The sequence below is a fragment of the Ranitomeya imitator genome, chromosome 6, assembly GCF_032444005.1.
Source record: "Ranitomeya imitator isolate aRanImi1 chromosome 6, aRanImi1.pri, whole genome shotgun sequence".
Lineage (NCBI taxonomy): Eukaryota > Metazoa > Chordata > Amphibia > Anura > Dendrobatidae > Ranitomeya > Ranitomeya imitator.
The window spans coordinates 16,484,569-16,510,009 of record NC_091287.1 but is presented as its reverse complement, the minus strand read 5'-3'; the positions used below and the strand labels follow the sequence as shown (position 1 = coordinate 16,510,009).

General features: G+C 48.9%; 1 protein-coding gene across 2 annotated transcripts in view; it reads right to left on the bottom strand.

The window, feature by feature from the left end:
• The window catches only part of MINDY4 (MINDY lysine 48 deubiquitinase 4), a 141,299-nt gene that overhangs the window by 82,093 nt on the left and 33,765 nt on the right, over positions 1–25,441 (bottom strand). For both annotated transcript variants that reach the window (XM_069729243.1, XM_069729244.1), the window contains exons 10-13: positions 15,724–15,828; positions 15,383–15,446; positions 3,271–3,336; positions 2,678–2,745 (exon numbers count right to left, since the gene is read on the bottom strand). In XM_069729243.1, coding sequence (XP_069585344.1) covers positions 2,678–2,745; positions 3,271–3,336; positions 15,383–15,446; positions 15,724–15,828 — 303 coding nt within the window. The remainder of the gene's footprint in view (positions 1–2,677; positions 2,746–3,270; positions 3,337–15,382; positions 15,447–15,723; positions 15,829–25,441) is intronic.

Below are 25,441 nucleotides of genomic sequence, written 5' to 3'. Positions count from 1 at the left end.
GTGACTGCACCAGCAGAATAGTGAGTGCAGCTCTGGGGTATTAAACAGGAGGTAACTCAGGATCAGTAATGTAATGTATGTACACAGTGACTGTACCAGCAGAATAGTGAGTGCAGCTCTTGAGTATAATACAGGAGGTAACTCAGGATCAGTAATGTATGTACACAGTGACTGCACCAGCAGAATAGTGAGTGCAGCTCTGGGGTATAATACAGGATGTAACTCAGGATCAGTAATGTAATGTATGTACACAGTGACTGCACCAGCAGAATAGTGAGTGCAGCTCTGGGGTATAATACAGGATGTAACTCAGGATCAGTAATGTAATGTATGTACACAGTGACTGCACCAGCAGAATATTGAGTGCAGCTCTGGGGTATAATACAGGATGTAACTCAGGATCAGTAATGTAATGTATGTACACAGTGACTGCACCCGCAGAATAGTGAGTGCAGCTCTGGGGTATAATACAGGAGGTAACTCAGGATCAGTAATGTATGTACACAGCAAGCTAGTGAGTGCAGCTCTGGAGTTTTACACAACGTTTGATAGAAAGCTGTGCCTATATACCAACCAATTGCAGGTAATTAACAGATTTATGTTACTGGATCACAAGTGAGGGGTTGATATTAGATCAGTGGGGTCTGGGGTCCGGCATCCGGCAGTCCCGCACTGATCATGGGGTAGGATGTAAGCAGTGCACTCAGCGGGTACAGGTCTGCTCTTTGCACGGTGTAGTGCCCGTTCTCGGGGGACTGCAGCTCAGTTCCTATTCCCTCTAATGGGGGCTTCCGTGACTTCTATGGGGCTCTGGGCACAGACCTATTCTTCTCTGGCAGTTGATGGTCAGTGTAACTCTGGGAGCGCGCGTGATAGCTTCTCCCTGGTTGGGCCGAGTGGTGACTGATACCAGCTACTTCTCATCGCCCGCAGGCTTTCAGCGAGATTGTAACAGTTAATACTGCTGATTAGCAGCTGGCAGGCGATGCGATACACAGTCGAGACCTCCCTGACAAGTGGAAAAATGAGAAATCCGGGCAAAAATCAAAATGTCCGTCCCTGACTTTTCATGTTCTGCCAGAAGTCTGTCAGCAAGGTAAACTGGTCCGGCTGCACAATGGTTGTGGCAGAGACTCCCCGGATACCTGGCTCTCCAGGGGTCAAACTCTCAGAGGGGCTCACTGAATCCTGACTGGTATGATCGCAAATATCACAGTGCCAAATGCCCCAAAGCGTCGGGACGGCTCCGCAGTTATGGGGGCACATTACGGTCATGCTATGGTCAGCAGGGTCCGTTTCTGTGTCACGCTGGTGGCCCGATGTGCGGTGACCCTCGGTGCGGCCTGACGTCGCACTGCAATTCCCTGCAGATCCAGGAGGTGGCAGCGTTGTATCTTCTTCATTCTCAGGGTCAGGGGGGTTTTAGACTTCAGACCCTCACAGCTCATAAAGTGCAGGCACATCCTAGGGACCTGGAAACGCCCTTTAACCCTCTGGTTATGCACGCTGTACATGTACGGTGGAAGTGCAACCCCAGGAGCTGAGTGCATAATACAGCCGGCACCTCGGGGGGAACCGATGACACTGGAGCCAATCACAGCAGTTTAAAGGGGGTTTCCATGACACAAGGATAGGTGATCAATATAAGATAGTTGGGGGTCCGACACCTGGCACCTCGGACCGATCAGCAGGCACGCCATAGTCCTGTACAGGGTTCAGTGGCCACTCTACAAATGTATGGAGCCCACCTGCAGCAGCCAAGAGCGGCTACTAAACACTGAAGTGTCCCCTCCGTCACACGCGTTACCCCTAACCACTACAGCAGGAAAAGGGTTAAAACCCCTTCAACCACTCAGATGCCAAAGTCAAGTTTGAAAGCAGCATTTAAGAGGTTAAGAAAAGGAGCATTCCCTTTAAATCACAGGGCGCCGAGGTCAGCCACGGGCCGGCAGCAGCGGGCATACTCTCCTCGGTACTCCTGGTACACCGTCATGGCACTCACCGTCCGAACTGTATAATTATAAGCCCCCCTATCTATGCAGAATAATAATAAATAATTATTACTATATGCAGGAGTAAAAAATTAGATTAAAAATGCAAAAAAAAATGTTGAAAAATATATTTACATTTCTTTTTAAGAAAAACATAAAACCCTTTTCCCCCAAGTTAAAAATATAGAATTAAATAAAAATATTCGGTATTGCTGCCTCGGTAACAGTCCAATTAAATGTAAAATTATTTAACCCAAATGTGGAACCTCAAAAAAAATCGAAACACTAGAATTGCTTTTTTTTTTCAATAGCTGGAAGTCCCATGTAAAAAGGAAAAAATGTAATTAAAAAAAGAGACTAAAATGTCCTACGTACCCCAAGAGTATCAATAAAAAAACGGATCTTACAATAAATGAGACCTCGCAAAAAAAAAAGTAAAATAAAGAGACACAAAGCGACAGCTGTAATTTGGTGGCGGATGTTTTCCATAGACGACATCTGGCTGTAAGGTAATGTGTAAAGCTGAACCATTAATAATGTGTTCACCCAAAAGGCGACACCGTGCCAGCTGGGTGAGGGTCTGGAGAACGGGCTCTGTCGGATTGTGTACCCTCACTGTCTATGGAGACCGCAGATCACAGTGCTCATATTACACCGCGCACACAGTATACACCGTATATACTCACAACTCCACTGTTCTGGAGAGGATGACGGAGACAGTCAGCAGGATACATCCGTAGGGGCCGCGCTCAAACTGGGAAAAGTAACGCAAGATCACAAATCAGTGCACGGTTTTTCAATAGGGACGGGGGGAATAAAGGAAAAGACAAAGGAAAGTAAGGATCGGGCATGCTGAAATACAATATGTCTGATCCTTTGTCACCACCGATAACAGCATACATTCTAGATAAACCTTCACTGCCCTGTGTGCGGATCAGTCCTTGTTACAGGAATACCCCTTTAACCGATAGCGGCAGGATGACTACATATCTGGCTCCATGTTCTAACCCCGGAGACACATAGATGAGCACCGGAGCTGCGTACACTGAACCTTGTGTTACTTAGGATAAAAGCTGGAGATTGTCAGAAAGAAAGGCCTTGATGGCGTGAAGATTCTCCGTTCCTTCCTTCTCGGAGCGATCACCAGCCGGATATTATCATATTTATTACGAATTCGCAGTGACCCAAGACCCCGAGTAATTTCTGATTAACTCACGAGGGAACATCCATTTACAATGACACTAATAGGATCACAATATAACACGGCGGAGTAATTCACCTGATTAATGTTCTGCCGCAGGAAGGTCACAAGATCCTCGTATCGTCTGAAGTTATACAGGATGAGCTGCCGGAAAATGAGAATTCACATTAATACAGGTCACACGTGACGGCACAAAGCATGTAACAAGGAATAGAGAACACGGGCGCAGGGAGGAGAGAAAGGAACAAATCACTGAGAGCAGATAATAAGATCAACGACCTCATATACCGACCGGCACTGCACATATATGATTACCTGATATCCACAGCACATCACACTCCAGAGCTGAAATCACTGTTCTGCTGGTGCAGTCACTGTGTGCATATATTACTGATCCTGAGTTACATCCTGTATTATACCCCAGAGCTGCACTCACTATTCTGCTGGTGCAGTCACTGTGTACATACATTACATTACTGATCCTGAGTTACATCCTGTATTATACTCCAGAGCTGCACTCACTATTCTGCTGGTGCAGTCACTGTGTACATACATTACATTACTGATCCTGTGTTACATCCTGTATTATACCCCAGAGCTGCACTCACTATTCTGCTGGTGCAGTCACCGTGTACATACATTACATTACTGATCCTGAGTTACATCCTGTATTATACCCCAGAGCTGCACTCACTATCCTGCTGGTGCAGTCACTGTGTACATACATTACATTACTGATCCTGAGTTACATCCTGTATTATACCCCAGAGCTGAAATCACTATTCTGCTGGTGCAGTCACTGTGTACATACATTACATTACTGATCCTGAGTTACCTCCTGTATTATACCCCAGAGCTGCGCTCACTATTCTGCTAGTGCAATCACTGTGTACATGCATTACATTACTGATCCTGAGTTACATCCTGTATTATACCCCAGAGCTGAAAATACCAATTCTGCTGGTGCAGTCACTGTGTACATACATTACATTACTGATCCTGAGTTACATCCTGTATTATACTCCAGAGCTGCGCTCACTATTCTGCTGGTGCAATCACTGTGTACATACATTACATTACTGATCCTGAGTTACATCCTGTATTATACTCCAGAGCTGCACTCACTATTCTGCTGGTGCAGTCAGTGTGTACATACATTACATTACTGATCCTGAGTTACATCCTGTATTATACCCCAGAGCTGCACTCAGTATTCTGCTGGTGCAGTCACTGTGTACATACATTACATTACTGATCCTGAGTTACATCCTGTATTATACCCCAGAGCTGCACTCACTATTCTGCTGGTGCAGTCACTGTGTACATACATTACATTACTGATCCTGAGTTACATCCTGTATTATACTCCAGAGCTGCACTCACTATTCTGCTGGTACAGTCACTGCGTACACACATTACAGATCCTGAGTTACATCCTGTATTATATCCCAGAGCTGCACTCACTATTCTGCTGGTGCAGTCACTGTGTACATACATTACATTACTGATCCTGAGTTACCTCCTGTATTATACCCCAGAGCTGCACTCACTATTCTGCTGGTGCAGTCACTGTGCACATACATTACATTACTGATCCTGAGTTACATCCTGTATTATACCCCAGAGCTGCACTCACTATTCTGCTGGTGCAGTCACTGTGTACATACATTACTGATCCTGAGTTACCTCCTGTATTATACCCCAGAGCTGCACTCACTATTCTGCTGGTGCAGTCACTGTGTACATACATTACATTACTGATCCTGAGTTACATCCTGTATTATACTCCAGAGCTGCACTCACTATTCTGCTGGTGCAGTCACTGTGTACACACATTACTGATCCTGAGTTACATCCTGTATTATACTCCAGAGCTGCACTCACTATTCTGCTGGTGCAGTCACTGGGTACATACATTACATTACTGATCCTGAGTTACATCCTGTATTATACCCCAGAGCTGCACTCACTATTCTGCTGGTGCAGTCACTGTGTACATACATTACATTACTGATCCTGAGTTACCTCCTGTATTATACCCCAGAGCTGCACTCACTATTCTGCTGGTGCAGTCACTGTGTACATACATTACTGATCCTGAGTTACATCCTGTATTATACTCCAGAGCTGCACTCACTATTCTGCTGGTGCAGTCACTGGGTACATACATTACATTACTGATCCTGAGTTACATCCTGTATTATACTCCAGAGCTGCACTCACTATTCTGCTGGTGCAGTCACTGTGTACATACATTACATTACTGATCCTTAGTTACATCCTGTATTATACTCCAGAGCTGCACTAACTATTCTGCTGGTGCAGTCACTGTGTACATACATTACATTACTGATCCTGTGTTACATCCTGTATTATACCCCAGAGCTGCACTCACTATCCTGCTGGTGCAGTCACTGTGTACATACATTACATTACTGATCCTGAGTTACATCCTGTATTATACCCCAGAGCTGAAATCACTATTCTGCTGGTGCAGTCAGTGTGTACATACATTACATTACTGATCCTGAGTTACCTCCTGTATTATACCCCAGAGCTGAACTCACTATTCTGCTGGTGCAATCACTGTGTACATACATTACATTACTGATCCTGAGTTACATCCTGTATTATACCCCAGAGCTGAAAATACCAATTCTGCTGGTGCAGTCACTGTGTACATACATTACATTACTGATCCTGAGTTACCTCCTGTATTATACTCCAGAGCTGCGCTCACTATTCTGCTGGTGCAATCACTGTGTACATACATTACATTACTGATCCTGAGTTACATCCTGTATTATACTCCAGAGCTGCACTCACTATTCTGCTGGTGCAGTCAGTGTGTACATACATTACATTACTGATCCTGAGTTACATCCTGTATTATACTCCAGAGCTGCACTCACTATTCTGCTGGTCCAGTCACTGTGTACATACATTACATTACTGATCCTGAGTTACATCCTGTATTATACCCCAGAGCTGCACTCACTATTCTGCTGGTCCAGTCACTGTGTACATACATTACATTACTGATCCTGAGTTACATCCTGTATTATACCCCAGAGCTGCACTCACTATTCTGCTGGTGCAGTCACTGTGTACATACATTACATTACTGATCCTGAGTTACATCCTGTATTATACCCCAGAGCTGCACTCACTATTCTGCTGGTGCAGTCACTGTGTACATACATTACATTACTGATCCTGAGTTACATCCTGTATTATACCCCAGAGCTGCACTCACTATTCTGCTGGTGCAGTCACTGTGTACATACATTACATTACTGATCCTGGGTTACATCCTGTATTATACCCCAGAGCTGCACTCACTATTCTGCTGGTCCAGTCACTGTGTACATACATTACATTACTGATCCTGAGTTACATCCTGTATTATACCCCAGAGCTGCACTCACTATTCTGCTGGTCCAGTCACTGTGTACATACATTACATTACTGATCCTGAGTTACATCCTGTATTATACCCCAGAGCTGCACTCACTATTCTGCTGATGCAGTCACTGTGTACATACATTACATTACTGATCCTGAGTTACATCCTGTATTATACTCCAGAGCTGCACTCACTATTCTGCTGGTCCAGTCACTGCGTACATACATTACAGATCCTGAGTTACATCCTGTATTATATCCCAGAGCTGCACTCACTATTCTGCTGGTCCAGTCACTGCGTACATACATTACAGATCCTGAGTTACATCCTGTATTATATCCCAGAGCTGCACTCACTATTCTGCTGGTGCAGTCACTGTGTACATACATTACATTACTGATCCTGAGTTACCTCCTGTATTATACCCCAGAGCTGCACTCACTATTCTGCTGGTGCAGTCACTGTGCACATACATTACATTACTGATCCTGAGTTACATCCTGTATTATACCCCAGAGCTGCACTCACTATTCTGCTGGTGCAGTCACTGTGTACAAACATTACATTACTGATCCTGAGTTACATCCTGTATTATACTCCAGAGCTGCGCTCACTATTCTGCTGTTGCAGTCACTGTGTACATACATTACTGATCCTGAGTTACCTCCTGTATTATACCCCAGAGCTGCACTCACTATTCTGCTGGTGCAGTCACTGTGTACATACATTACATTACTGATCCTGAGTTACATCCTGTATTATACTCCAGAGCTGCACTCACTATTCTGCTGGTGCAGTCACTGTGTACACACATTACTGATCCTGAGTTACATCCTGTATTATACTCCAGAGCTGCACTCACTATTCTGCTGGTGCATTCACTGTGTACATACATTACATTACTGATCCTGAGTTACCTCCTGTATTATACCCCAGAGCTGAACTCACTATTCTGCTGGTGCAGTCACTGTGCACATACATTACATTACTGATCCTGAGTTACATCCTGTATTATACTCCAGAGCTGCGCTCACTATTCTGCTGGTGCAGTCACTGTGTACATACATTACTGATCCTGAGTTACCTCCTGTATTATACCCCAGAACTGCACTCACTATTCTGCTGGTGCAGTCACTGTGTACATACATTACATTACTGATCCTGAGTTACCTCCTGTATTATACCCCAGAGCTGCACTCACTATTCTGCTGGTGCAGTCACTGTGTACATACATGACATTACTGATCCTGAGTTATATCCTGCATTATACTCCGGAGCTGCACTCACTATTCTGCTGGTGCAGTCACTGTGTACATACATTACATTACTGATCCTGAGTTACATCCTGTATTATACCCCAGAGCTGCACTCACTATTCTGCTGGTGCGGTCACTGTGTACATACATTACATTACTGATCCTGAGTTACATCCTGTATTATACCCCAGAGCTGCACTCACTATTCTGCTGGTGCAGTCACTGTGTACATACATTACTGATCCCGAGTTACATCCTGTATTATACCCCAGAGCTGCACTCACTATTCTGCTGGTGCAGTCACTGTGTACATACATTACTGATCCTGAGTTACCTCCTGTATTATACCCCAGAGCTGCGCTCACTATTCTGCTGGTGCAGTCACTGTGTACATACATTACTGATCCTGAGTTACATCCTGTATTATACCCCAGAGCTGCACTCACTATTCTGCTGGTGCAGTCACTGTGTACATACATTACTGATCCTGAGTTACATCCTGTATTATACTCCAGAGCTGCACTCACTATTCTGCTGGTGCAGTCACTGTGTACATACATTACTGATCCTGAGTTACATCCTGTATTACACTCCAGAGCTGCACTCACTATTTTGCTGGTGTAGTCACTGTGTACATACATTACATTACTGATCCTGAGTTACATCCTGTATTATACTCCAGAGCTGCGCTCACGATTCTGCTGGTGCAGTCACTGTGTACATACATTACATTACTGATCCTGAGTTACATCCTGTATTATACTCCAGAGCTGCACTCACTATTCTGCTGGTGCAGTCACTGTGTACATACATTACTGATCCTGAGTTACATCCTGTATTATACTCCAGAACTGCGCTCACTATTCTGCTGGTGCAGTAACTGTGTACATACATTACTGATCCTGAGTTACCTCCTGTATTATACTCCAGAGCTGCCCTCACTATTCTGCTGGTGCAGTCACTGTGTACATACATTACATTACTGATCCTGAGTTACATCCTGTATTATACCCCAGAGCTGCACTCACTATTCTGCTGGTGCAGTCACTGTGTACATACATTACATTACTGATCCTGAGTTACCTCCTGTATTATACTCCAGAGCTGCGCTCACTATTCTGCTGGTGCAGTCACTGTGTACATACATTACATTACTGATCCTGAGTTACCTCCTGTATTATACTCCAGAGCTGCACTCACTATTCTGCTGGTGCAGTCACTGTGTACATACATTACATTACTGATCCTGAGTTACATCCTGTATTATACCCCAGAGCTGCACTCACTATTCTGCTGGTGCAGTCACTGTGTACATACATTACATTACTGATCCTGAGTTACCTCCTGTATTATACTCCAGAGCTGCACTCACTATTCTGCTGGTGCAGTCACTGTGTACATACATTACATTACTGATCCTGAGTTACATCCTGTATTATACTCCAGAGCTGCACTCACTATTCTGCTGGTGCAGTCACTGTGTACATACATTACATTACTGATCCTAAGTTACATCCAGTATTATACTCCAGAGCTGCACTCACTATTCTGCTGGTGCAGTCACTGTGTACATACATTACATTACTGATCCTGAGTTACATCCTGTATTATACCCCAGAGCTGCACTCACTATTCTGCTGATGCAGTCACTGTGTACATACATTACATTACTGATCCTGAGTTACATCCTGTATTATACCCCAGAGCTGCGCTCACTATTCTGCTGGTGCAGTCAGTGTGTACATACATTACATTACTGATCCTGAGTTACATCCTGTATTATACTCCAGAGCTGCACTCACTATTCTGCTGGTGCAGTCACTGTGTACATACATTACATTACTGATCCTGAGTTACATCCTGTATTATACTCCAGAGCTGCACTCACTATTCTGCTGGTGCAGTCACTGTGTACATACATTACATTACTGATCCTAAGTTACATCCAGTGTTATACTCCAGAGCTGCACTCACTATTCTGCTGGTGCAGTCAGTGTGTACATACATTACTGATCCTGAGTTACCTCCTGTATTATACCCCAGAGCTGCACTCACTATTCTGCTGGTGCAGTCAGTGTGTACATACATTACATTACTGATCCTGAGTTACATCCTGTATTATACCCCAGAGCTGCACTCACTATTCTGCTGGTGCAGTCACTGTGTACATACATTACATTACTGATCCTGAGTTACATCTTGTATTATACTCCAGAGCTGCACTCACTATTCTGCTGGTGCAGTCACTGTGTACATACATTACATTACTGATCCTGAGTTACATCATGTATTATACTCCAGAGCTGCACTCACTATTCTGCTGGTGCAGTCACTGTGTACATACATTACATTACTGATCCTGAGTTACATCCTGTATTATACTCCAGAGCTGCACTCACTATTCTGCTGGTGCAGTCACTGTGTACATACATTACATTACTGATCCTGAGTTACATCCTGTATTATACCCCAGAGCTGCACTCACTATTCTGCTGGTGCAGTCACTGTGTACATACATTACATTACTGATCCTGAGTTACCTCCTGTATTATACCCCAGAGCTGCACTCACTATTCTGCTGGTGCAGTCACTGTGTACATACATTACATTACTGATCCTGAGTTACATCCTGTATTATACCCCAGAGCTGCACTCACTATTCTGCTGGTGCAGTCACTGTGTACATACATTACATTACTGATCCTGGGTTACATCCTGTATTATACCCCAGAGCTGCACTCACTATTCTGCTGGTGCAGTCACTGTGTACATACATTACATTACTGATCCTGAGTTATATCCTGTATTATACCCCAGAGCTGCACTCACTATTCTGCTGGTGCAGTCACTGTGTACATACATTACATTACTGATCCTGAGTTACCTCCTGTATTATACTCCAGAGCTGCACTCACTATTCTGCTGGTGCAGTCACTGTGTACATACATTACATTACTGATCCGGAGTTACATCCTGTATTATACTCCAGAGCTGCACTCACTATTCTGCTGGTGCAGTCACTGTGTACATACATTACATTACTGATCCTGAGTTACATCCTGTATTATACCCCAGAGCTGCGCTCACTATTCTGCTGGTGCAGTCACTGTGTACATACATTACATTACTGATCCTGAGTTACATCCTGTATTATACCCCAGAGCTGCACTCACTATTCTGCTGGTGCAGTCACTGTGTACATACATTACATTACTGATCCTGAGTTACCTCCTGTATTATACTCCAGAGCTGCACTCACTATTCTGCTGGTGCAGTCACTGTGTACATACATTACATTACTGATCCTGAGTTACATCCTGTATTATACCCCAGAGCTGCACTCACTATTCTGCTGGTGCAGTCACTGTGTACATACATTACATTACTGATCCTGAGTTACATCCTGTATTATACCCCAGAGCTGCACTCACTATTCTGCTGGTGCAGTCACTGTGTACATACATTACATTACTGATCCTGAGTTACATCCTGTATTATACTCCAGAGCTGCGCTCACGATTCTGCTGGTGCAGTCACTGTGTACATACATTACATTACTGATCCTGAGTTACATCCTGTATTATACTCCAGAGCTGCACTCACTATTCTGCTGGTGCAGTCACTGTGTACATACATTACTGATCCTGAGTTACATCCTGTATTATACTCCAGAACTGCGCTCACTATTCTGCTGGTGCAGTAACTGTGTACATACATTACTGATCCTGAGTTACCTCCTGTATTATACTCCAGAGCTGCCCTCACTATTCTGCTGGTGCAGTCACTGTGTACATACATTACATTACTGATCCTGAGTTACATCCTGTATTATACCCCAGAGCTGCACTCACTATTCTGCTGGTGCAGTCACTGTGTACATACATTACTGATCCTGAGTTACCTCCTGTATTATACTTCAGAGCTGCGCTCACTATTCTGCTGGTGCAGTCACTGTGTACATACATTACATTACTGATCCTGAGTTACCTCCTGTATTATACTCCAGAGCTGCACTCACTATTCTGCTGGTGCAGTCACTGTGTACATACATTACATTACTGATCCTGAGTTACATCCTGTATTATACCCCAGAGCTGCACTCACTATTCTGCTGGTGCAGTCACTGTGTACATACATTACATTACTGATCCTGAGTTACCTCCTGTATTATACTCCAGAGCTGCACTCACTATTCTGCTGGTGCAGTCACTGTGTACATACATTACATTACTGATCCTGAGTTAAATCCTGTATTATACTCCAGAGCTGCACTCACTATTCTGCTGGTGCAGTCACTGTGTACATACATTACATTACTGATCCTAAGTTACATCCAGTATTATACTCCAGAGCTGCACTCACTATTCTGCTGGTGCAGTCACTGTGTACATACATTACATTACTGATCCTGAGTTACATCCTGTATTATACCCCAGAGCTGCACTCACTATTCTGCGCTGATGCAGTCACTGTGTACATACATTACATTACTGATCCTGAGTTACATCCTGTATTATACCCCAGAGCTGCGCTCACTATTCTGCTGGTGCAGTCAGTGTGTACATACATTACATTACTGATCCTGAGTTACATCCTGTATTATACTCCAGAGCTGCACTCACTATTCTGCTGGTGCAGTCACTGTGTACATACATTACATTACTGATCCTGAGTTACATCCTGTATTATACTCCAGAGCTGCACTCACTATTCTGCTGGTGCAGTCACTGTGTACATACATTACATTACTGATCCTAAGTTACATCCAGTATTATACTCCAGAGCTGCACTCACTATTCTGCTGGTGCAGTCAGTGTGTACATACATTACTGATCCTGAGTTACCTCCTGTATTATACCCCAGAGCTGCACTCACTATTCTGCTGGTGCAGTCAGTGTGTACATACATTACATTACTGATCCTGAGTTACATCCTGTATTATACCCCAGAGCTGCACTCACTATTCTGCTGGTGCAGTCACTGTGTACATACATTACATTACTGATCCTGAGTTACATCTTGTATTATACTCCAGAGCTGCACTCACTATTCTGCTGGTGCAGTCACTGTGTACATACATTACATTACTGATCCTGAGTTACATCTTGTATTATACTCCAGAGCTGCACTCACTATTCTGCTGGTGCAGTCACTGTGTACATACATTACATTACTGATCCTGAGTTACATCCTGTATTATACTCCAGAGCTGCACTCACTATTCTGCTGGTGCAGTCACTGTGTACATACATTACATTACTGATCCTGAGTTACATCCTGTATTATACCCCAGAGCTGCACTCACTATTCTGCTGGTGCAGTCACTGTGTACATACATTACATTACTGATCCTGAGTTACCTCCTGTATTATACCCCAGAGCTGCACTCACTATTCTGCTGGTGCAGTCACTGTGTACATACATTACATTACTGATCCTGAGTTACATCCTGTATTATACCCCAGAGCTGCACTCACTATTCTGCTGGTGCAGTCACTGTGTACATACATTACATTACTGATCCTGGGTTACATCCTGTATTATACCCCAGAGCTGCACTCACTATTCTGCTGGTGCAGTCACTGTGTACATACATTACATTACTGATCCTGAGTTATATCCTGTATTATACCCCAGAGCTGCACTCACTATTCTGCTGGTGCAGTCACTGTGTACATACATTACATTACTGATCCTGAGTTACCTCCTGTATTATACTCCAGAGCTGCACTCACTATTCTGCTGGTGCAGTCACTGTGTACATACATTACATTACTGATCCTGAGTTACATCCTGTATTATACTCCAGAGCTGCACTCACTATTCTGCTGGTGCAGTCACTGTGTACATACATTACATTACTGATCCTGAGTTACATCCTGTATTATACCCCAGAGCTGCGCTCACTATTCTGCTGGTGCAGTCACTGTGTACATACATTACATTACTGATCCTGAGTTACATCCTGTATTATACCCCAGAGCTGCACTCACTATTCTGCTGGTGCAGTCACTGAGTACATACATTACATTACTGATCCTGAGTTACCTCCTGTATTATACTCCAGAGCTGCACTCACTATTCTGCTGGTGCAGTCACTGTGTACATACATTACATTACTGATCCTGAGTTACATCCTGTATTATACCCCAGAGCTGCGCTCACTATTCTGCTGGTGCAGTCACTGTGTACATACAATACATTACTGATCCTGAGTTACATCCTGTATTATACCCCAGAGCTGCACTCACTATTCTGCTGGTGCAGTCACTGTGTACATACATTACATTACTGATCCTGAGTTACCTCCTGTATTATACCCCAGAGCTGCACTCACTATTCTGCTGGTGCAGTCACTGTGTACATATTTGCACAGACATTCCCTGTGTCATGCACCGACCCCGCACAGCATCATATGGAATATTCCTCTCTCTTTTGCCCCTCTAAGCTGTTCTGTCACATGCTCTGTGACGCGGACCCCCTTTACAGTGATTTATCTTCCCAGGACCCTGGTAGAACCCTGGATTACAGATAACTGATATAAGACCCCCGCGGCCACAACCAGTATGGCCCCTTGTAGTTTTCCATTGTGAACTTCTGTCCATGAGACGTAGGAGAATATTCCAAATCTTCCGAGGAGCCGCAGGGCAGCACCGCTCCGTCCTGGTTAATACTCCTCTCGTTGGCTCGCTCCGTTGTTTTGCCGACCTCCAGCAAGTTTTACACCGGGGTGAACAAAGCAATGTTGGTCCAGTGCCCGGAGGAGCTTACCGTCCAATATGTAGAGTCTCCGTCCCCCGCGACCGGCCGCAGGAGAGGATGTTCTTATTTAAAGGGCAATTCCACCCCAAATGTTATAGGATGTGGACACCTCCTCCGAGGAGGGTGTAGGGTTTTTGTATGTAACAGCGATTTTCATCAGAGGTCGGTAAGAGCTGAATGGAGCTGGAGCAGGAGATGAGGGCTGTGTTATACAGCCAGCATCTGCTTCTAACTGCAGCAATCAGAACCTGCACCGATCGCTGCAGGGTGAAAGGACACGACCCCAGAGAACACTCTGAAGAAACGCCCAGTTGTACTACAAGCAGAGATTTCACATAATGCACTCCAGAAGAAACAAACTTGAATTTATCTGCAACGCAGCGACGCAGAGCAAAAAGGAAAAGAGCTGCAGAAGCAGGGGAATTAATTATTTAACTCATTTTTTTGGAGCAAGAGACAAATCCTCTTTTAAATTTTATTATTTTAGAAAAAAGGACTAATTTCTTAACAGATTTAAAATTCAATAACAATTAATTTATTAATTTATCTTTACATCGGTCAGAGCTCCAAATGCCTGCACAATTCTTATGCTGAAGAATAAAATTCTGTCTGCAGACGGCCACCACTAGAGGGAGCTCATCGAATACAGTTTATACATTGAACGTAATGAGAAGAGTGTCTACAGCTCCCCCTAGTGGCGGTTGCGTGGCGGCAGTGTTTTAGCTTTTACATTTCACATTTATGTCAATATAATAAAGTGACTTACACTCTCTAGGATCCCATCAGTTCTGTATCTTCCGGCTGGAGTGAACTGCTGCCTTCCAGACGACCTGCAAGATGTGAACAGGATGCATCATTCTACTATCAGCTGTCTGACCGCTCAGACCATAAATACACATTGGCACGGGTCTCATGGCCGCCTGCAGTACATTCATGGTGGGTGGGTATTAAAGGGTTAGCCCCAAGCACCCCCATTACATGGACCCCATAGTGTTCCATCGGCACTGTGTAAGGGATCATTTCCATTCCCATCAATGCGGTCATTTAGGAAGCGGCCGGCCGTCTTCTCCGCTCTCCGTGTGTCTCATCACGCACGTATCTACTCACAATGTGACCACGGCCTCCTTGCCATCTCCGGCACGCCACAGGACATCAGCGAGGGCTTTATACAGGCAGCTTGTCCTGACCGCGTCCGAAGGCTGCAGAATCCGGCTGGCAACATAGAAACGATAAAAAAAAATAAAAAAATAACAATGACGATGGGTATAATGGTGCCTGTACCACTGCCCGTCCTCCCCCGATGCACAGGATATCAATGATGATGGGTATAATGGTGCCTGTACCGCTGCCCGTCCTCCCCTGGTGCACAGGACACCAATGATGATGGGTATAATGGTGCCTGTACCGCTGCCCATCCTCCCCCGATGCACAGGATATCAATGATGATGGGTATAATGGTGCCTGTACCGCTGCCCGTCCTCCCCCGGTGCACAGGATATCAATGACGATGGGTATAATGGTGCCTGTACCACTGCCCGTCCTCCCCCGGTGCACAGGACACCAATGATGATGGGTATAATGGTGCCTGTACCGCTGCCCGTCCTCCCCCGGTGCACAGGACACCAATGATGATGGGTATAATGGTGCCTGTACCGCTGCCCGCCCTCCCCCGGTGCACAGGACACCAATGATGATGGGTATAATGGTGTCAGTATCGCTGCCCGTCCTCCACCGATGCACAGGACACCAATGATGATGGGTATAATGGTGTCAGTATCGCTGCCCGTCCTCCCCCGATGCACAGGATATCAATGACGATGGGTATAATGGTGCCAGTACCGCTGCCCGTCCTCCCCCGATGCACAGGATATCAATGATGATGGGTATAATGGTGCCTGTACCACTGCCCGTCCTCCCCCGATGCACAGGATATCAATGACGATGGGTATAATGGTGCCTGTACCACTGCCCGTCCTCCCCCGATGCACAGGATATCAATGACGATGGGTATAATGGTGCCTGTACCGCCGCCCGTCCTCCCCCGATGCACAGGATATCAATGATGATGGGTATAATGGTGCCTGTACCACTGCCCGCCCTCCCCCGTTGCACAGGACACCAATGATGATGGGTATAATGGTGCCTGTACCACTGCCCGCCCTCCCCCGATGCACAGGACACCAATGACGATGGGTATAATGGTGCCTGTACCGCTGCCCGTCCTCCCCCGATGCACAGGACACCAATGATGATGGGTATAATGGTGCCAGTACCGCTGCCCGTCCTCCCCCGATACACAGGACACCAATGATGATGGGTATAATGGTGCCAGTACCGCTGCCCGTCCTCCCCCGGTGCACAGGACACCAATGATGATGGGTATAATGGTGCCTGTACCACTGCCCGCCCTCCCCCGGTGCACAGGACACCAATGATGATGGGTATAATGGTGCCAGTACCGCTGCCCGCCCTCCCCCGATGCACAGGATATCAGTGATGATGGGTATAATAGTGCCTGTACCGCTGCCCATCCTCCCCCGGTGCACAGGACACCAATGATGATGGGTATAATGGTGTCTGTACCACTGCCCGTCCTCCCCCGATGCACAGGACACCAATGACGATGGGTATAATGGTGCCTGTACCGCTGCCCGTCCTCCCCCGATGCACAGGACACCAATGATGATGGGTATAATGGTGCCAGTACCGCTGCCCGTCCTCCCCCGGTGCACAGGACACCAATGATGATGGGTATAATGGTGCCAGTACCGCTGCCCGTCCTCCCCCGGTGCACAGGACACCAATGATGATGGGTATAATGGTGCCAGTACCGCTGCCCGTCCTCCCCCGATGCACAGGACACCAATGATGATGGGTATAATGGTGCCTGTACCACTGCCCGCCCTCCCCCGGTGCACAGGACACCAATGATGATGGGTATAATGGTGCCAGTACCGCTGCCCGTCCTCCCCCGATGCACAGGATATCAGTGATGATGGGTATAATAGTGCCTGTACCGCTGCCCATCCTCCCCCGGTGCACAGGACATCAATGATGATGGGTATAATGGTGCCTGTACCACTGCCCGCCCTCCCCCGGTGCACAGGACACCAATGATGATGGGTATAATGGTGCCAGTACCGCTGCCCGTCCTCCCCCGATGCACAGGATATCAGTGATGATGGGTATAATAGTGCCTGTACCGCTGCCCATCCTCCCCCGATGCACAGGACATCAATGATGATGGGTATAATGGTGCCAGTACCGCTGCCCGTCCTCCCCCGATGCACAGGACACCAATGATGATGGGTATAATGGTGCCTGTATCGCTGCCCGTCCTCCCCGGGTGCACAGGATATCAATGATGATGGGTATAATGGTGCCTGTACCGCTGCCCGTCCTCCCCCGATGCACAGGACACCAATGATGATGGGTATAATGGTGCCTGTACCACTGGCCGTCCTCCCCCGATGCACAGGATACCAATGATGATGGGTATAATGGTGCCTGTACCGCTGCCCGCCCTCCCCCGATGCACAGGACACCAATGATGATGGGTATAATGGTGTCTGTACCGCTGCCCGTCCTCCCCCGATGCACAGGACACCAATGATGATGGGTATAATAGTGCCTGTACCACTGCCCGCCCTCCCCCGGTGCACAGGATATCAATGATGATGGGTATAATGGTGCCTGTACCACTGCCCGTCCTCCCCCGATGCACAGGACATCAGTGATGATGGGTATAATAGTGCCTGTACCGCTGCCCATCCTCCCCCGATGCACAGGACATCAATGATGATGGGTATAATGGTGCCTGTACCGCTGCCCGCCCTCCCCCGGTGCACAGGATACCAATGACGATGGGTATAATGGTGCCAGTACCGCTGCCCGTCCTCCCCCGATGCACAGGACACCAATGATGATGGGTATAATGGTGCCTGTATCGCTGCCCGTCCTCCCCGGGTGCACAGGATATCAATGATGATGGGTATAATGGTGCCTGTACCGCTGCCCGTCCTCCCCCGATGCACAGGACACCAATGATGATGGGTATAATGGTACCTGTATCGCTGCCCGCCCTCCCCCGATGCACAGGACACCAATGATGATGGGTATAATGGTGCCTGTACCACTGCCCGCCCTCCCCCGGTGCACAGGATATCAATGATGATGGGTATAATGGTGCCTGTACCACTGCCCGCCCTCCCCCGATGCACAGGACACCAATGATGATGGGTATAATGGTGTCAGTATCGCTGCCCGCCCTCCCCCGATGCACAGGACACCAATGATGATGGGTATAATGGTGCCTGTACCACTGCCCGCCCTCCCCCGGTGCACAGGATATCAATGATGATGGGTATAATGGTGCCTGTACCACTGCCCGTCCTCCCCCGATGCACAGGACACCAATGATGATGGGTATAATGGTGCCTGTACCACTGCCCGCCCTCCCCCGATGCACAGGACACCAATGATGATGGGTATAATGGTGCCTGTACCACTGCCCGCCCTCCCCCGATGCACAGGACACCAATGATGATGGGTATAATGGTGCCTGTATCGCTGCCCGTCCTCCACCGGTGCACAGGATATCAGTGATGATGGGTATAATGGTGCCTGTATCGCTGCCCGTCCTCCCCGGGTGCACAGGATATCAATGATGATGGGTATAATGGTGCCTGTACCGCTGCCCGTCCTCCCCCGATGCACAGGACACCAATGATGATGGGTATAATGGTGCCTGTACCACTGGCCGTCCTCCCCCGATGCACAGGATACCAATGATGATGGGTATAATGCTGCCAGTACCGCTGCCCGCCCTCCCCCGATGCACAGGACACCAATGATGATGGGTATAATGGTGCCAGTACCGCTGCCCGTCCTCCCCCGATGCACAGGACACCAATGATGATGGGTATAATGGTGCCAGTACCGCTGCCCGTACTCCCCCGGTGCACAGGACACCAATGATGATGGGTATAATGGTGCCAGTACCGCTGCCCGCCCTCCCCCGGTGCACAGGACACCAATGATGATGGGTATAATGGTGCCAGTACCGCTGCCCATCCTCCCCCGATGCACAGGACACCAATGATGATGGGTATAATGGTGCCAGTACCGCTGCCCGTCCTCCCCCGGTGCACAGGACATCAATGATGATGGGTATAATGGTGCCTGTACCGCTGCCCGCCCTCCCCCGGTGCACAGGACACCAATGATGATGGGTATAATGGTGCCAGTACCGCTGCCCGCCCTCCCCCGATGCACAGGATATCAATGATGATGGGTATAATGGTGCCTGTACCACTGCCCGTCCTCCCCCGGTGCACAGGACACCAATGATGATGGGTATAATGGTGCCTGTACCACTGCCCGCCCTCCCCCGATGCACAGGACACCAATGATGATGGGTATAATGGTGCCAGTACCGCTGCCCGCCCTCCCCCGATGCACAGGACACCAATGATGATGGGTATAATGGTGCCTGTACCGCTGCCCGCCCTCCCCCGATGCACAGGACACCAATGATGATGGGTATAATGGTGCCTGTACCACTGCCCGCCCTCCCCCGGTGCACAGGATATCAATGATGATGGGTATAATGGTGCCTGTACAGCTGCCCGCCCTCCCCCGATGCACAGGACACCAATGATGATGGGTATAATGGTGCCTGTACCACTGCCCGCCCTCCCCCGTTGCACAGGACACCAATGATGATGGGTATAATGGTGCCAGTACTGCTGCCCGTCCTCCCCCGGTGCACAGGACACCAATGATGATGGGTATAATGGTGCCAGTACCGCTGCCCGCCCTCCCCCGATACACAGGATATCAGTGATGATGGGTATAATGGTGCCTGTACCACTGCCCGCCCTCCCCCGGTGCACAGGATATCAATGATGATGGGTATAATGGTGCCTGTACCACTGCCCGCCCTCCCCCGATGCACAGGATATCAATAATGATGGGTATAATGGTGCCTGTACAGCTGCCCGCCCTCCCCCGATGCACAGGACACCAATGATGATGGGTATAATGGTGCCAGTACCGCTGCCCGTCCTCCCCCGGTGCACAGGACACCAATGATGATGGGTATAATGGTGCCAGTACCGCTGCCCGCCCTCCCCCGGTGCACAGGACACCAATGATGATGGGTATAATGGTGCCAGTACCGCTGCCCGTCCTCCCCCGATGCACAGGACACCAATGATGATGGGTATAATGGTGCCAGTACCGCTGCCCATCCTCCCCCGATGCACAGGACACCAATGATGATGGGTATAATGGTGCCTGTACCGCTGCCCGCCCTCCCCCGATGCACAGGACACCAATGATGATGGGTATAATGGTGCCTGTACCACTGCCCGCCCTCCCCCGGTGCACAGGATATCAATGATGATGGGTATAATGGTGCCTGTACCACTGCCCGCCCTCCCCCGTTGCACAGGACACCAATGATGATGGGTATAATGGTGCCAGTACCGCTGCCCGTCCTCCCCCGATGCACAGGACACCAATGATGATGGGTATAATGGTGCCAGTACTGCTGCCCGTCCTCCCCCGGTGCACAGGACACCAATGATGATGGGTATAATGGTGCCAGTACCGCTGCCCGTCCTCCCCCGATGCACAGGACACCAATGATGATGGGTATAATGGTGCCAGTACCGCTGCCCGCCCTCCCCCGATACACAGGATATCAGTGATGATGGGTATAATGGTGCCTGTACCACTGCCCGCCCTCCCCCGTTGCACAGGACACCAATGATGATGGGTATAATGGTGCCTGTACCGCTGCCCGCCCTCCCCCGATGCACAGGATATCAATAATGATGGGTATAATGGTGCCAGTACCGCTGCCCGTCCTCCCCCGGTGCACAGGATATCAATGATGATGGGTATAATGGTGCCAGTACCGCTGCCCGCCCTCCCCTGATGCACAGGACACCAATGATGATGGGTATAATGGTGCCTGTACCACTGCCCGCCCTCCCCCGTTGCACAGGATATCAATGACGATGGGTATAATGGTGTCTGTATCGCTGCCCGTCCTCCCCCGATGCACAGGACACCAATGATGATGGGTATAATGGTGCCAGTACCGCTGCCCGTCCTCCCCCGATGCACAGGATATCAGTGATGATGGGTATAATAGTGCCTGTACCGCTGCCCATCCTCCCCCGATGCACAGGACATCAATGATGATGGGTATAATGGTGTCTGTACCGCTGCCCGTCCTCACCCGATGCACAGGATATCAATAATGATGGGTATAATGGTGCCTGTACCACTGCCCGTCCTCCCCGGGTGCACAGGACATCAATGACGATGGGTATAATGGTGCCAGTACCGCTGCCCGTCCTCACCCGATGCACAGGATATCAATGATGATGGGTATAATGGTGCCAGTACCGCTGCCCGTCCTCCCCCGGTGCACAGGATATCAATGACGATGGGTATAATGGTGCCAGTACCGCTGCCCGTCCTCCCCCGATGCACAGGATATCAGTGACGATGGGTATAATGGTGTCTGTACCGCTGCCCGTCCTCCCCCGATGCACAGGATATCAATGATGATGGGTATAATGGTGCCAGTACCGCTGCCCGTCCTCCCCCGATGCACAGGATATCAGTGACGATGGGTATAATGGTGCCTGTACCGCTGCCCGTCCTCCCCCGATGCACAGGATATCAGTGACGATGGGTATAATGGTGCCTGTATCGCTGCCCATCCTCCGCCGATGCACAGGATATCAGTGACGATGGGTATAATGGTGCCTGTACCGCTGCCCGTCCTCCCCGGGTGCACAGGATATCAATGATGATGGGTATAATGGTGTCTGTACCGCTGCCCGTCCTCCCCGGGTGCACAGGATATCAATGATGATGGGTATAATGGTGTCTGTACCGCTGCCCATTCTCCGCCGATGCACAGGATATCAATGAAGATGGGTATAATGGTGCCTGTACCGCTGCCCGTCCTCACCCGATGCACAGGATATCAATGACGATGGGTATAATGGTGTCTGTACCGCTGCCCATCCTTCCTCGATGCACAGGATATCAATGAAGATGGGTATAATGGTACCTGTATCGCTGCCCGTCCTCCCCCGATGCACAGGATATCAGTGACGATGGGTATAATGGTGCCTGTACCGCTGCCCGTCCTCCCCCGATGCACAGGACATCAATGACGATGGGTATAATGGTGTCTGTACCGCGGCCCGTCCTCCCCCGATGCACAGGACATCAATGATGATGGGTATAATGGTGCCAGTACCGCTGCCCGTCCTCCCCCGATGCACAGGACATCAATGATGATGGATATAATGGTGCCTGTACCGCTGCCCGTCCTCTCCCGGTGCACAGGACACCAATGATGATGGGTATAATGGTGCCTGTATCGCTGCCCGTCCTCCCCCGATGCACAGGATATCAATGACGATGGGTATAATGGTGCCTGTATCGCTGCCCGCCCTCCCCCGGTGCACAGGATATCAATGATGATGGGTATAATGGTGTCTGTACCGCTGCCCGTCCTCCCCCGATGCACAGGATATCAATGACGATGGGTATAATGGTGTCTGTACCGCTGCCCGTCCTCCCCGGGTGCACAGGATATCAATGATGATGGGTATAATGGTGCCTGTATCGCTGCCCGTCCTCCACCGGTGCACAGGATATCAATGATGATGGGTATAATGGTGTCTGTACCGCTGCCCGTCCTCCCCCGATGCACAGGATATCAATGACGATGGGTATAATGGTGCCTGTACCGCTGCCCGTCCTCCCCCGATGCACAGGATATCAATGATGATGGGTATAATGGTGCCTGTATCGCTGCCCGTCCTCCCCCGATGCACAGGATATCAATGACGATGGGTATAATGGTGCATGTACCGCTGCCCGTCCTCCCCCGATGCACAGGATATCAATGACGATGGGTATAATGGTGCCTGTACCGCTGCCCGTCCTCCCCCGATGCACAGGATATCAATGACGATGGGTATAATGGTGCCTGTACCGCTGCCCGTCCTCCCCGGGTGCACAGGATATCAATGATGATGGGTATAATGGTGTCTGTACCGCTGCCCGTCCTCCCCGGGTGCACAGGATATCAGTGACGATGGGTATAATGGTGCCTGTATCGCTGCCCATCCTCCCCCGATGCACAGGATATCAATGACGATGGGTATAATGGTGCCTGTACCGCTGCCCGTCCTCCCCGGGTGCACAGGATATCAATGATGATGGGTATAATGGTGCCTGTACCGCTGCCCGTCCTCCCCCGATGCACAGGATATCAATGATGATGGGTATAATGGTGTCTGTACCGCTGCCCGTCCTCCACCGGTGCACAGGACACCAATGATGATGGGTATAATGGTGCCAGTACCGCTGCCCGTCCTCCCCCGATGCACAGGATATCAATGATGATGGGTATAATGGTGCCTGTACCGCTGCCCATCCTCCGCCGATGCACAGGATATCAATGATGATGGGTATAATGGTGCCTGTATCGCTGCCCGTCCTCCACCGGTGCACAGGATATCAATGATGATGGGTATAATGGTGTCTGTACCGCTGCCCGTCCTCCCCGGGTGCACAGGATATCAATGATGATGGGTATAATGGTGCCTGTACCGCTGCCCGTCCTCCCCGGGTGCACAGGATATCAATGATGATGGGTATAATGGTGCCTGTATCGCTGCCCGTCCTCCACCGGTGCACAGGATATCAATGATGATGGGTATAATGGTGTCTGTACCGCTGCCCGTCCTCCCCGGGTGCACAGGATATCAATGATGATGGGTATAATGGTGCCAGTACCGCTGCCCGTCCTCCCCGGGTGCACAGGATATCAATGATGATGGGTATAATGGTGCCTGTATCGCTGCCCGTCCTCCCCCGGTGCACAGGATATCAATGACGATGGGTATAATGGTGCCTGTACCGCTGCCCGTCCTCCCCCGATGCACAGGATATCAATGATGATGGGTATAATGGTGTCTGTACCGCTGCCCGTCCTCCCCCGATGCACAGGATATCAATGACGATGGGTATAATGGTGCCTGTACCGCTGCCCGTCGTCCCCCGATGCACAGGATATCAATGATGATGGGTATAATGGTGCCTGTATCGCTGCCCGTCCTCCACCGGTGCACAGGATATCAATGATGATGGGTATAATGGTGTCTGTACCGCTGCCCGTCCTCCCCCGATGCACAGGATATCAATGATGATGGGTATAATGGTGCCAGTACTGCTGCCCGTCCTCCCCCGATGCACAGGATATCAATGATGATGGGTATAATGGTGTCTGTACCGCTGCCCGTCCTCCCCGGGTGCACAGGATATCAGTGACGATGGGTATAATGGTGTCTGTACCGCTGCCCGTCCTCCCCGGGTGCACAGGATATCAGTGACGATGGGTATAATGGTGCCTGTACCGCTGCCCGTCCTCCCCCGATGCACAGGATATCAGTGACGATGGGTATAATGGTGCCTGTACCGCTGCCCACCCTCCCCCGGTGCACAGGATATCAATGACGATGGGTATAATGGTGCCTGTACCGCTGCCCGTCCTCCCCGGGTGCACAGGATATCAGTGATGATGGGTGTAATGGTGCCTGTATCGCTGCCCGTCCTCCCCCGATGCACAGGATATCAATGACGATGGGTATAATGGTGCCTGTATCGCTGCCCGTCCTCCCCGGGTGCACAGGATATCAGTGATGATGGGTATAATGGTGCCTGTATCGCTGCCCGTCCTCCCCGGGTGCACAGGATATCAGTGACGATGGGTATAATGGTGCCT